The sequence below is a fragment of the Zeugodacus cucurbitae genome, chromosome 3 (assembly GCF_028554725.1).
Source record: "Zeugodacus cucurbitae isolate PBARC_wt_2022May chromosome 3, idZeuCucr1.2, whole genome shotgun sequence".
Classification (NCBI taxonomy): Eukaryota; Metazoa; Arthropoda; class Insecta; order Diptera; family Tephritidae; genus Zeugodacus; species Zeugodacus cucurbitae.
The window spans coordinates 7,869,031-7,881,903 of record NC_071668.1 but is presented as its reverse complement, the minus strand read 5'-3'; the positions used below and the strand labels follow the sequence as shown (position 1 = coordinate 7,881,903).

At 37.7% G+C, this 12,873-nt stretch overlaps 2 protein-coding genes across 2 annotated transcripts in view; both read right to left on the bottom strand.

The window, feature by feature from the left end:
- Window positions 1-1,697: 1,697 nt before the first annotated feature.
- LOC105215250 (long-chain fatty acid transport protein 4) lies at window positions 1,698-4,388 on the bottom strand. Its single transcript, XM_011189067.3, has 4 exons — window positions 3,844-4,388; window positions 3,161-3,781; window positions 2,840-3,041; window positions 1,698-2,774 (listed from the first exon to the last, which is right to left on the bottom strand). The coding sequence occupies exons 1-4, from the start codon at window positions 3,948-3,950 to the stop codon at window positions 1,833-1,835; spliced, it is 1,872 nt and encodes a 623-aa protein (XP_011187369.1). The 5' UTR covers window positions 3,951-4,388; the 3' UTR covers window positions 1,698-1,832.
- A 2,865-nt stretch (window positions 4,389-7,253) lies between these two features.
- Oca2_0 (P protein) overlaps window positions 7,254-12,873 on the bottom strand; it is a 71,654-nt gene continuing 66,034 nt past the window's right edge. Inside the window, exons 5-12 of the mRNA XM_011189069.3 lie at window positions 12,505-12,637; window positions 11,780-12,438; window positions 11,459-11,713; window positions 11,072-11,401; window positions 10,664-11,011; window positions 10,454-10,601; window positions 8,442-8,535; window positions 7,254-8,368 (exon numbers count right to left, since the gene is read on the bottom strand). Of these exons, the coding sequence (XP_011187371.2) occupies window positions 8,284-8,368; window positions 8,442-8,535; window positions 10,454-10,601; window positions 10,664-11,011; window positions 11,072-11,401; window positions 11,459-11,713; window positions 11,780-12,438; window positions 12,505-12,637 (2,052 nt within the window). The 3' untranslated portion in view covers window positions 7,254-8,283. The remainder of the gene's footprint in view (window positions 8,369-8,441; window positions 8,536-10,453; window positions 10,602-10,663; window positions 11,012-11,071; window positions 11,402-11,458; window positions 11,714-11,779; window positions 12,439-12,504; window positions 12,638-12,873) is intronic.

Genomic DNA, 12,873 nt, shown 5'->3' with positions numbered 1-12,873 from the left:
TATTTATTGACACCTTTCCCTTTCTTGAGTGCAGCGTGTTACAAAAAGCCTTGACTATTTTGGGCTAGTCATTGGCGTTTACTTATAGGTGCAAGCTTAAGTACCCATTAGTCATTACTAAGTAAAATATTTGCAACAAATACATTGTGTAAGAGAAGTAAAAACAACAAAAATTGTTACGTGTTGCAAATAAAAAATATTTTTTTTTTTAATTTTTTTCAACTCATAAATTTTTTTTACATTGTATAATTTTAGGCGTTTTTTAAATTTTAGTGGTGAATAGCGGTTAACTTATATCAGCCAAGGTTGCCATGTATTCAATTTTAGAATTTTTATTAAATATTATATTGGTTGTCAAATATCTCCCTTCCGCCTTTTTGTCTTTTAAATTTCGAACTGCAGAGGAATGGTTTCGACGATTCAGAGCGGGTGAAAGCGACACCATGGATAAGCCAGCTGGCGGAAGACCTGTGACGACGTATTCCGATCAAATCATGGAAAACATCGAGTTAGACCGGCATATGGCATGTCGTGACATCGCCCAGGAGATGGGAGTTAGTCACCAAACCATTTTAAACCATCTGTAGAAGGGTGGATACACAAAAAAAATTGATGTTTGGGTGCCGCATGATTTGACGCAGAAAAACCTGGACCGAATCAACGCCTGCGATATGCTGCTGAAACGGAAAGAACTCGACCCATTTTAGAAGCGGATGGTGGCTGGCGACGAAAAATGGATCACATACGACAATATCAAGCGAAAACGGTCGTGGTCGAAGGCCGGCGAATCGTCCCAAGCAGTGGTCAAGTCGGGATTGACGGCCAGGAAGATTTTGCTGTGTGTTTGGTGGGATCGGCAGGGAATCATCCACTATGAGCTGCTCCCAAATTACCAGACGGTTAATTCTACCATCTAATGCGAACAACTGGACCGCTTGAAGCAGGCGATCGACCAGAAGCGTCCAGAATTGGACAATAGGAGTGGTGTAGTGTTCCAACAACGCCAGACCACACACTTCGTTTATGACTCGTCAGACGCTACGGGAGCTCGGATGGGAGGCTTTATCACATCCATCATATATCAACAAAGCGGAAGGTAGATATTTGACAACCTAATATTAAAATATACAATTTTTAAATATTTTAACAGTGTCTAAATAAGAGTGTAGAGAGATAAGAATGAGGCACTGTTCCGATTCGATATCGAAATATAACCATTATTGTCTTAAAATCTGTATCTACGAAATCTTATAATGACTAAAAAATAGTTTTATATAGCACCCTTTTCCATTCGCTCTATGTAATTGGAACGAACCCAGATTTATTTCCGGCGAAGGACTGTCAACTATACAGTGATCTTGAACTTTTTTTTGGAATGTTGAAGTCTATAAAGGTTCATCGAAAGAAAAGTGGCAAAATAGTTAGGTTAGATAAAGGGGCCTCACTTAAGGCAGCTTGGACTATCCTTTGTGACAACCGGAAAAATAGTTACTTTTGCGAAAATAATAATAATGAGAGCATATCTCGTTCTATACTCGGCCAGATAAAAATCTGGGTCGGTCACAAAGGACCGAGTCTAGAGCTTTCACTTTTCCCATTTTATAATAATTGTGAAGAAATACTTTGGAGACAAAAATATTTAAAAAATGATTCCCCTATTTCAATAATAGTTATATTTTGAATAAAAAAACTTCAGCTAAATGCAACAAATGTATTGTCAAAACTTTATTTAAAATTATTTTAAAATAATACTTACAAATTGGCTAGTTTAATAGGATGAATTCACTACAAAAAAGATAAAACTACGATATATGAATAACAAAAAAAATAATTTAGAATCGTATGCGACCCTCGTTGATCTCATCGAAAACTTCACTTGTGAGTAACTGATAGCTACCAGAAGACGTTTTATAGAACAACGTATCGTTGATGACATGCGGATTGTAGCCCTCTCTTTGCAGATCAACTTTGCGCAGTTTAAAAGTGCCAGTGATGTCCAATTTAGTTAAAATTCTCAAGAATTGAGGACGCGCATATGACGGCAACACCTTTGACATTTCGTAGGCGAAATGATCCACATTCAATTGACGCTCGGGATCATATATTGCAGCCATACCCGCACGGCCCTCAGTATTTGGTATTGCAACACCGTAGACAATTGTATCCTTGTACAGCGCAAGATGGCTGACTTGCGCTTCCACCTCACTGGTTGACACATTCTCACCCTTCCAACGGAATGTGTCACCAGTGCGATCCACAAAGTACAAGTAACCACGTTCATCCGAAGTCAACAGATCGCCGGATATGAAAGCCATATCGCCCTTTTTAAAGACATCACGTGCGATCTTCTTCGACGAAGCGCTCTCATCAGCATAACCGAGAAACTCACGCGAAGGATTGCCTTTAATGATCTTGCCTATGAACACACCGGCTTCGCCTGGTACACAACGCTGACACAAACCGTCAGCACCGCGTATCGGTGCGCCAGTGTCTGGATCTGCTTTTATTATAGATATAGGATAAACTCCTGGAAATATACGTGAGATGAAGCCGATTGCGCCGATCGTGTTGTCATTATTGATAATATTCGCATTGCCCTCAGTGGCGCCATAGAATTCTCCCACTTTTGGTATGTTAAAACGTTTTACGAAGCTTTGCCAGATTTTCGGCCTTAAACCATTACCGAAGATCATACGTATCTTATGCCGGCGATCGTATTGAGTTGACGAAGTAGCCAAGATATAACGCGCCATTTCGCCGATGTATTGTGCAACCTGTTTGAGGAGGTGATGGATTAGTAAAGATAGGGTAAGTATATAAATATTGTGATCAGGCTTACCGTGCACTTAAAACGCACGCAATCCGCAAAATAACACGAAGCCGAGAACTTTTTTCTAATGGCAACCGTTGAGCCAAAGAGTATCGCTTGACCTATGCTCATAACACCACCAGCCGTGTGGTAGAGCGGTAGTGGTGTATAGTATATGTCTTTTATTTTGAAATTCAACGTGAAGTGAATACCCGCCGCTATAAACATGTATCTGTAAATAGAAAATATTTAGTCAAGCCGAACTGATATATGAGTACCGAAATCCTTAAAAATTTCGAGTCTGAAGTCCATCAGCTCAGGGCGCAGTAATCAAAAACGTCCCTAACATACCTTGAATGCGAGATTATGGCCGCTTTCGGTAAACCCGTAGTACCAGAGGTATAAATATACATCAATTTATCGTGATGATTAGGTGCATTAACAGACGCACGCGTGAACTCCATATGTCGGACCGATTGCAGTAGTGTCGCCAAGTCAGTTGCCGACTCACGTACTGGCTTATTGACACCGTTATTGAATTGATATAACTTCGCGGGTATGTCGTTCGCTATATGCTCGATTTCATCAGCAAATTCCTCGCCATATATGAGAGCCGAACATTTCGCGACGTTAATGCTGTGACGCAACGACGGACCCTTCAAGTTTGTGTTGATCAGCGCCGTGATAACACCAAGTCTTGAGAGACCCAACCAAAGCCCAACATATTCCGCGCGATTCTCCAACAACAAACCGATAACATCACCTTTCTGATAACCATGCCGCTGGAATGCGATGGAGACGTGTTTAGAGAATTCATACAGCTGCTTAAATGTCCAGCGTTGCGTCTCGCTGATTATCGCCAATTTGTCCGGATGCTTGAGCGCCTTCTTCTCGAACACATCGCCGATATTTAGATTTTTGCGCTCACAAAGCTTTATGAGCATCAGTAGTTTGATGTAGGCCCACAAAGCGCTTGAGGATAGGAAGGAAATTATTTATTAAAAAAAAATCTTAAAATTACGTATGTAACTTACGTAAAGTCACGCCGACACGTTACGGCGGCTACGTAGAACCAGCGCCAGCCCAATGTTACCAACATGATAACAAAGAGGGCGGCGAACATTGCCGGGAGTCCACACATCCAGCCGAAGTTTTGCCACAACAGCGTGACCGCCGTTGCAGTGGTGCTTACGGTGAGTACGACGAGTATTCTACGCTTGTTGCGAGAGAGCGCGCCACAAGCTGCGCTTGGCGGTGGACCGCGATATGTGTAACCGTTCCGTCTGTGTACACACGTTTGGCGTCGTTGTTGCTCCTCATGCAACTGCTTTAGTTGTTCATCACCTTCGATGTCGATGGTGGTGTGATTGGGATATCTTTGTTGTTGCTGCTGTGAATTCCTTTTGGCACCGGTGTGCTCATCAATGAGATCCGGTGTTGCATGTAACTGTTGACAGTTATTGTGCTGATGACCGCAGCGGCAATGATGCTCGTTATCATTTGTTGGTGGCTGCGCTGGTGGGTAGGTGGGGCTCTTAAAATAGCGATAACGGTATTTCTGATACTGTCGTGACAGTAAGTGTCGTCATAATAGTTGATGCGGTGAACGCGTTGGCAAATAGTTGGTGCGAAAGATAAAGTTACGCATAAGCATAATTGGAAGTTGCGGAGTTGGTCTTAGTGTTCACCAGTGGTGTCTTTCAGGAGCGAGCACCAAATATACACCTTCACTTTAACACGCGAAAAATCGATAATCAACACTTTGCACTATCCTTCTTTTATAAGGTCCCTGTTTATCTTATTTTGTGTATATTTTTTAATTTAATTTAATTTATCGCACTGTACACCAAAAACATCGTATTATTTCATAACAATAAATATTTTTTTATATAATAAACAACTTATTTATAGCGCACGAACCGAAAGAATGTTCTTAGCTGTGCAAAAAAGGACGAAACCGCACAGCTGTGTATAGAACGCACACATCCTGCACATGTACATACCGTTATGATTTGTATATGTGCAGAGCTTTAAAGCTTAGGAGCTTTCGCAGAATAATATAAATCTGCTTACAGACTACCGGGTGCACTATATTCATAACAAGTCCCTCTAAATTGTTTAAATTCTTTAAAGGTTGGTAACCCTCTTTTCGAAAAGAGTTTTAATGTAACGGGAAAAATTAATTCTGAGTAATTATCAAAGTCCAAAAGTTGGCGGACCTACTTGAGTTCATACCATATATTATGTTGGGTGTTAATGTCAGGCTCAAACCGAGGTATTTTAAAAGTACCGTAATTTTTCAATAAACAATGCCTAACTTCAGAATCTATATCTGACACAAGACTCCGCAAATCATAAATTCAATTTCCAGAGGAGAGTTTTTACTTCTAGAACCCGTCAATCTGTAGCACGTCGAAAGAAATTGAGGAATAGGTGGAGATGACGTTAAAGAGTTAATAATTCGTATGAGCTTTTTCAAAAACAGAAATATGCTGGTTTAAAATTATCTACCCAGGAGCGACTCCTTTTGGGCAAAACTTTTCCGATGTTAGACGAAGCAGAGATCGAATAATCTTGCTATATTCTAATAACTATTAATAAAAGAGACCATCTGATGAATATTTTCAAAGCGAAATTCTATTTTAAGTGGGGAAACTATCTTAATTAATTATATTATGATCTTTAGAGTTCTTATGAAAGATCTTTTTTTATACTGCGATATCTCTGGTAAAATAATCTGAATAAAATTCCGGTCAAAGTACAAAAACCAGAGCTTTTAAAGGACAAAACATTGTATGAAAATAAACAATTGTCATTTATTTTAGTTTTAGAGAGGAATTTCAAGAGTTTTATTATCAATATTCTAAAGCAGTGATCCATTAAGGAGTTAAGTGTAGTCCGGATTTTCAAAAAATCTTGTTTTTTGTTTTTTTTTGCATGTTCGTTAAGTTTATTATCTTAAAAATATTCTCTGAAAATTTGAAGTTGATCCGATAATCACTTCGAGTTATTCGACAAATAGCAAAGAGCTCACGGGCACTCCAAAACACTAGTGCGAAACTTTTGATGTGTTTTTCTCAAAACTATGTTTTTTGAACTGGTGACAACTGTAACTCGAGAACCGCTCAGTAGATTTGAATGCTTTTAGAATACATAATAATCCTGGGCTTGATCGAAGCTTTTTTTTCAAAAATTTCGATTTTTCAGACCAATTAACTGTTGATTTTTCCCGAAAATTTTGAAAAAAATTTCATAAGGTCGTCATTTTGTTCATTTTTGAGAAAAAAAAACACTTCGATCAGGCCAAGGATGATCTATTTTCTTATCCGATTGATTTTAGAAGAATCTCCAAGGACATATGATTGTCACAACAGCTATAACTTTGGAAACTATACATTTTTTCACACTTTCGTGACTCCAAGTCAAAACATTGTGTCAAATAACATGATTTAATGAAAAAAAAAAATATAAATTCTAATTTTTTCGTGTCTCTGATTAACTCAGAATTCTAATAACTTTGAAAAGGTGTTCCAATAGTGGAGAGCAAAGCTAAAGATGGATTCAGAAACATTTGAAGTATCTATACAATTAAAAAAGGGCCTGCTTTCACAAAATTCAAAGGATGCAATATTAGAGATCACATAGTCAATTTAAAACAACTAAGAACAACAAGGTAAGACGACGCAAGCTTAGTCAGATTAATGCGAGATCTAGACAACAGAAAGGCTCAAAATAAAATAAAGGTATATTGATCTCTATAAATTATCCTGCTGTCGGTTCTGTAGTTGGATGATATTTGAAGCCATATGAAGACAAGTCAATATAGCTTAAGTCTGACTTTACGATTAATTGCGGGTGATTAAAATCGATCAAAGTCAAGTAATGCTATAATGTTTGCAACCACTCATGCTAGAGTTGAGTCTAAATTTTTGTGAATATTAGTAATCTCAGCGATTCTTTCCATAATAATTGTTGTAGAATTGATTTTATTTATTTATATAAATAACAATATCGCTTAAAAGTACGTACATAAAATAGCTAAATATAACGTTTATTACAATAATAACGAAAATATAATAAACTAAAATCAAATATATGTATAGTATATATATATGTATGTGTTTGATTGGATACTACGAATTAAACGTTCAAGGCATATTTATAAACTATGCAAATCTTTTTAAAAAGGCATAATAATTATATAATATTTATAATTTACTAGTATGGTTTTTGATAATTGGTCGATAATATTTAGTTTAGTATTAGTTTAAATTATGTTTAAACACAAACAAATTGGTATGTAGTAATTTGATACTTATTTATATACTTTGCTAACTAAATTATCGTATTAGCTCGTTTAAAAATTATATATTTTATATATGCTCGCATATGGAATCCTTCGAAAAATATATAGTGGATTCACTACACTTATAGGGGCACAGAGTTGCTTAAGCAAAACAGAAAAACAACACAAACAAATAATTTGAGGGGAGAGCAGGGGACAAACATAGAGAAATGCTTTTAAGACAATAAGAGACAAATGAGGCTTATACAAATATTATTACAAATTTACAGCTTTTCAAAATGGCCACTTTTCGAATTCGACTTTTTGCGGCGGATTTTTTTTTTTAATTTTTTCTTTGACCTCCGTAATGAAATTTTCTTTCAAAATTCTACTGAATGGTGCGCAAACTTTAGCACACCACTGTACGCTGTATATACTACCATTGCATCACATTTACCGCTACACTTTGCTACAAAACACTGCATACAGTGACTCTTCACAGACTATCGACTAAAGTAACAACAGGTGTAAAAATATGATTTTCTTGTTGTTTTTGTTTTTGTTTTAATTTTCGTTATTTTTTAATAAATTTTCTGATTTTCACTGTAATGTATTTTATATGATTTTTTACACTTAGATTTAAATTTCGTTTATTTTTCTTTAGAATGATATTAATTTTTTACCGTTAAATATTTATAATATTTTCACTATAATTTAGACTACACCAAAAAAAAAAATAAACGTTAAATTAAACGTTGAAAATGCTTTACTATCAGCTCCATTTCGCTAAATAATTTTCCCTAAATTCATTTTATTTTTTAATGAAAGTTTACCAATACTTCGCAAGATTTGCGCACAGATTAACCTTCATCACATTAATTTAATTTTAATTTTAGAATACGCAGATTTAATTAATTCAATTTGCCTAATCAAAAATGTTCAATAACAAAATAATATTGGTTTTTTAGCAACCAAGTGCTGTTATACATAATACATATCTACAATTAACGGTACTAGTCGTAGTGGCACAAAAAAAAAACTAACGTAAAACCTCACAATTTTTTTTTGTTTAGCTAAGCTCGTGTTCATTCGTTTGACTAAATTACTTGCAATGTCTTTCCATTTCTACGAGGTATTTATATTTATAGTTTTTGTTTTTTCTTTACTGTTAGTCCTACAAGTTCCGCGCTCAGTGCCAGGCGAAGAGTACGTGTGTGAAAAGTAGATATGCGGTGGATACGATAATGCTGCCGATCATAACCGGAAAACCGACCCTGTGTAGGAAAGAAGTGGTGTTATTTGCGTTATTGCTTGAGAAAAAGCGCTGCAACAGTGTTGCCAACTTACTTGAAGAATTCGAGAAAAGTGAATTTATAGCCATGCTGTTCGGCTACGCCTGCGCAAACAACATTCGCCGAAGCGCCAATTAGTGTGCCATTGCCTGTTTAGAGGGGAAAACGAGGAAAATTTCATATACAGATTTAGATTTAGATTTAGATAGAAATGATGGAATGATTGGTGAAATGAAATGGTATTAGAAGCGATGAGAAATGGAGTTCATACAACTGAGGTTCTCAATTCACCTCGAACACGTTAGGCATAAATTTAGAAAGGAAGTACCTTCAAAAATGAGTTGCTTTGGGTTAGGCAAATGATGATGAATGAAAGCACTGATAGAAATGAAGAACCAAGAACATAATTTAAGGAAAGTAGAAAAAAGAAAAAAGAGACCGAATTAAGAAAAATTTAAATAGAATAGACTATAAAAAGGCGTATAAGTTAAGCGGTGAATAGGACAGGGTGACACATTTTCAGATAGATTCTCTTTATGGAGGAACAAAAAACATAACACTGTGAAGGTCTCTCGAAACAGTTCTTAAGGTACAAAACAATGAAACTATCCTTTTCTTCGAGGCAATATTTTTGAAGCTGGCTAACGACGAATTTCAAATATGGCGGACCAGGGTAACAATATGACGGCATTACTTAGTTCAAAGTTAAGAAAGTTAAATTTAAAAGAAGTAAACAGGCTATGTGGTTAGAACGAATGAGAATTATAGACAATGACGTAATTTTTCACGATACACCTACAATGGGTCCCAGGACATAGTGACATCCCTGGGAACTGTGTGGCAGATGAACTAGCCAGGGCACCACACTGCAGTTGAAGGCCGATAAAGAGGCAATCTATATACGTCTGGCAACCTGCAAATACTTAATCGATAAACATGCAGTAGATATGGCTGAATCACAATGGAAACAAGTACCGACTTGCTCCGAAAGCAGACAAACGTGGCCAGAGTGGAATAACAGCCGTACTTGTCGCTTATTGAAATTTAAAAGGAATGATACAAGAACCCTGGTAGGGGGTCAATGATTACTGCAGGAGCTGCCAAGAAGAAGAAGAGAAGAAACGATTACACACCTTCTTTGTGGATGCAAGGCTCTGTACAGAAAAAGAATCGCAACTATTGGACGCGGTTTTCTCGAGGATATGGGCGAAGTTGCTCATGTCAAATTGTGTGACACTTTATCAGGACCACAGGGTGGTTCAATGATAACTCGATAGTGTGAGGGATCTCAGTCCCAGTGGTATCACAATGGGCCTCCCAAAGGCCTAGGTGCGTCGTTTGACAGCCACTTAACCTAACCTAACCTATAGTTTTTGATACGATAGTTGAGTTAGCGGTAGAAGAGATAGAGGAACGAATCTTCTCATTTGCCAAGATCTAGTGAAGTATGATTTGACTAAACCTATGGCTGGTTAACGAAATCTGTTTTCAGTTGTATTTAGACATTATGGTCTGCTTTATGTAATCTCATATGTTAATATCTAATGAGAGGTAATACGTAATATCAATGTCTAAAGAGATATTCAAGAATATTGATGGGTTAAACTGTTGTATCCCAAGTCGTCAAATTTTGAATTGAAGAAAGAACTATTTACAAAACATTATCACCTCGAATACTGGTGTTATCTTAAAATAGTTAGGTCTACTAAATTATTCAGATCTTAAGGCTGTCAGGTATTAATTTGCTCAATATTGATTCGTCGAACGGCTTGTGATATTCGATTTCAGAGTAGTTTAAATACCTTAGCTAAATCAGTTTCAGTAATATAGTTTCAGTGACGATAATAGTAAAATGTATAGTTCCTGAGAGACAATTTCAATAATGGGGATAAATATGTCAGGAGAATAATTTTTTAATGAAAAAAGTTTTAGAATTTTAAATAGACTGAACCAATTTTTAAATAAATTTAAAAAAAATAATAATGATTTACGAATAATACAATGAATAATGCGAATAAAAATGAAATATGAATATTTATAATTAGTAAAATTCACGGAAGGACTTACCGCCTAAACAAGCGCCCAAAGCCAGAGCCCACACCAGTGGCTGCAGTGGTAAATTCAATGCGGAATTTTCCGCTAAGGAAATTGTTATTTTCACCATCATCGTTGTTAGTGGAATATTGTCGACAAATGCAGAGGTTATGGCCGAAACCTAAAATTCCATAGTAGAATAAAAATTACTAAATACATTTTTACAGAAAAGTCCAGACTTACCCAAAGTATAATTAAAACTGCCACCATTAGACGCGAACCTTCGCTCACACCCAAAATAATGCTCTCCGTCATTTGGCCAATCCATTCGATTAGACCGAGTTCAGATAGCGCTTCCATAAGTATGAAGAGGGCGGCAAAGAAAAGCAATGTGGACCATTCAACGCGCGCCAATATCGCCTCCATATCCTCAATGTCGGCCAGTATGAGCAAGAATATGGCGCCCAACAAGGCGGTCCAACCCAGCGAGAGACGCTGCAGCTCGGGCACTGAGTGCAGGAAAAACAAGCTGATGACGAAGACTAGCGCAAAAGAGCACTTGATCAGCAGCGCCTTGTTGCGGATGGGGTACTGTAAAAAGGAGGAAGAATAGTTTAGTTAAATGAGTTTATAATTTTATTTAAAACTCACCTTCGCTTGCAGCTGCGTCAGCGTTTGTTTGTAATTGGGCGCCGGTGCGTCTGCCTCCGAAACGCGCTTCTTCAAACTGCGCTTCAAGCGATTCACTTTCTTCATCAACGTTTGACGTACGATTTCCTCATCCTTCGAGTACGCGGAAAGACTTTGCGCTGCACGCTTCCACACGTGGATCTCGTGACGCATTTCCTCCACCTCGGGTGAGTCTTTGAATTGCAGATCGTTTGTATTGCGGAACTTAAGACGTAATTGTACATAGGTCTGCAGCATCACCAGTATCACGCCGGGCAACATGTGCAGCGTGAATATGGCAAAATTGACACCCTGTAATACAAAAACCAATTAAGTCCATAACACTACAAAACAAATATTTTGACTTACATTTCTTGAAATGAAATTATTCGAAGCAATTATCACATTTGGTGGATCACCGACAGGGGTCAGCGCGCCACCGATATTCGAATAGATCACCATGCACATCAGTATAGGCACCGGATTCAGCGCCATCACCTCACAGAGGCGTATAGTGACGGGTGTCATAAGCAACACGGTCGTCACATTATCGAGGAAGGAGGACAGTACCGCCGTGAAAAGACAGAGACAATTGATGAGCGGCCAAATATGTCCATTTGTTATCTGTGAAATATATGGAATAAATTTTTAGACTAAGCAATGTCTCTAGGACCCAACTTTACCACCTACCTTATAAGCATACACAGCCAAATAGTCGAAAATACCAGTCTCGGACAGTATGGCCACCAATATCATCATGCCGAAGAGCAGTAATAGAGTCTCTACATCTATCCAACCCATTATAGTCGCCATCGAGGGACGTGAGTTCAATGCCGCCAATATACCAACGGACAAAGTGGACGCAATCATTGCCGCGAAAGTACGATTTACAATTTCCCAAATTATCATTATATACAAGCCACACAAAACTATCGCCGCATAGATGACACCCTCCTTCTTGTAGATGGGCGACTCGTCGATAGACAGCTGCAGTGGAAACTCGCTTTCGATGTTGGCAACAAAACGTAAATTCAAAGTCGTGTAATTGGCTTGCAGCAGCAGTTCTTCATCCGCTGGTGAAATGTCATAATTATTCGCTTTCCACGATTCCTTCACAGTGTCCAATTGCTCTGGATAGACCAGCGATAGTTTCCATACTTTAGAGGCATCTTCAACGTAGAACTCATCACCGCTGGCATTATAGTATTTGCGTTGCAGTTGCACGTGCAGCGTCGGTGGTGCGGCAAAGGAGCTCTTGTTTTTACCAAATGGATCTGCCTCTTGCTGGCGGAATGGACCTTTTAGTTTCAGACCCAGGCGTGATAAGGTGGCAGTCGTTACAGGGAACACTAGAGGATTGTGAAGCAAGTAGGAGGTATATTTTTAATTGAACGAAATATTATTAAAGAACTTACGTTTCTCTTCGCCACTTTTAGGAACACTGATCAGTCTAAGCTCATCGACATGTTCGTTATTCGACATCAGGAATGCAGTAAAGACGGCCCAAACAACCAGTAATATCGAAATTTTGAACCACTTCAGGAATTTCTAGTAAAAGAAAGATTAGAAAGAATTAAAAATTGACTACCTAAGTTTGATATGAGAAAGAATAATAAAGTTTTCCGGATTTCCAATATACATATAAACTAACTATTTAGACCTTGTCCAGATACTTATATTTGAAGGATATACGGTTCAGGCCAAGTGGAGTACTCTTTTTACTCGGACTAAAGGAGGAAAAGAGTGAAGCTCGTTCTTAAACATTATCGGTCGGTTCTTAATGC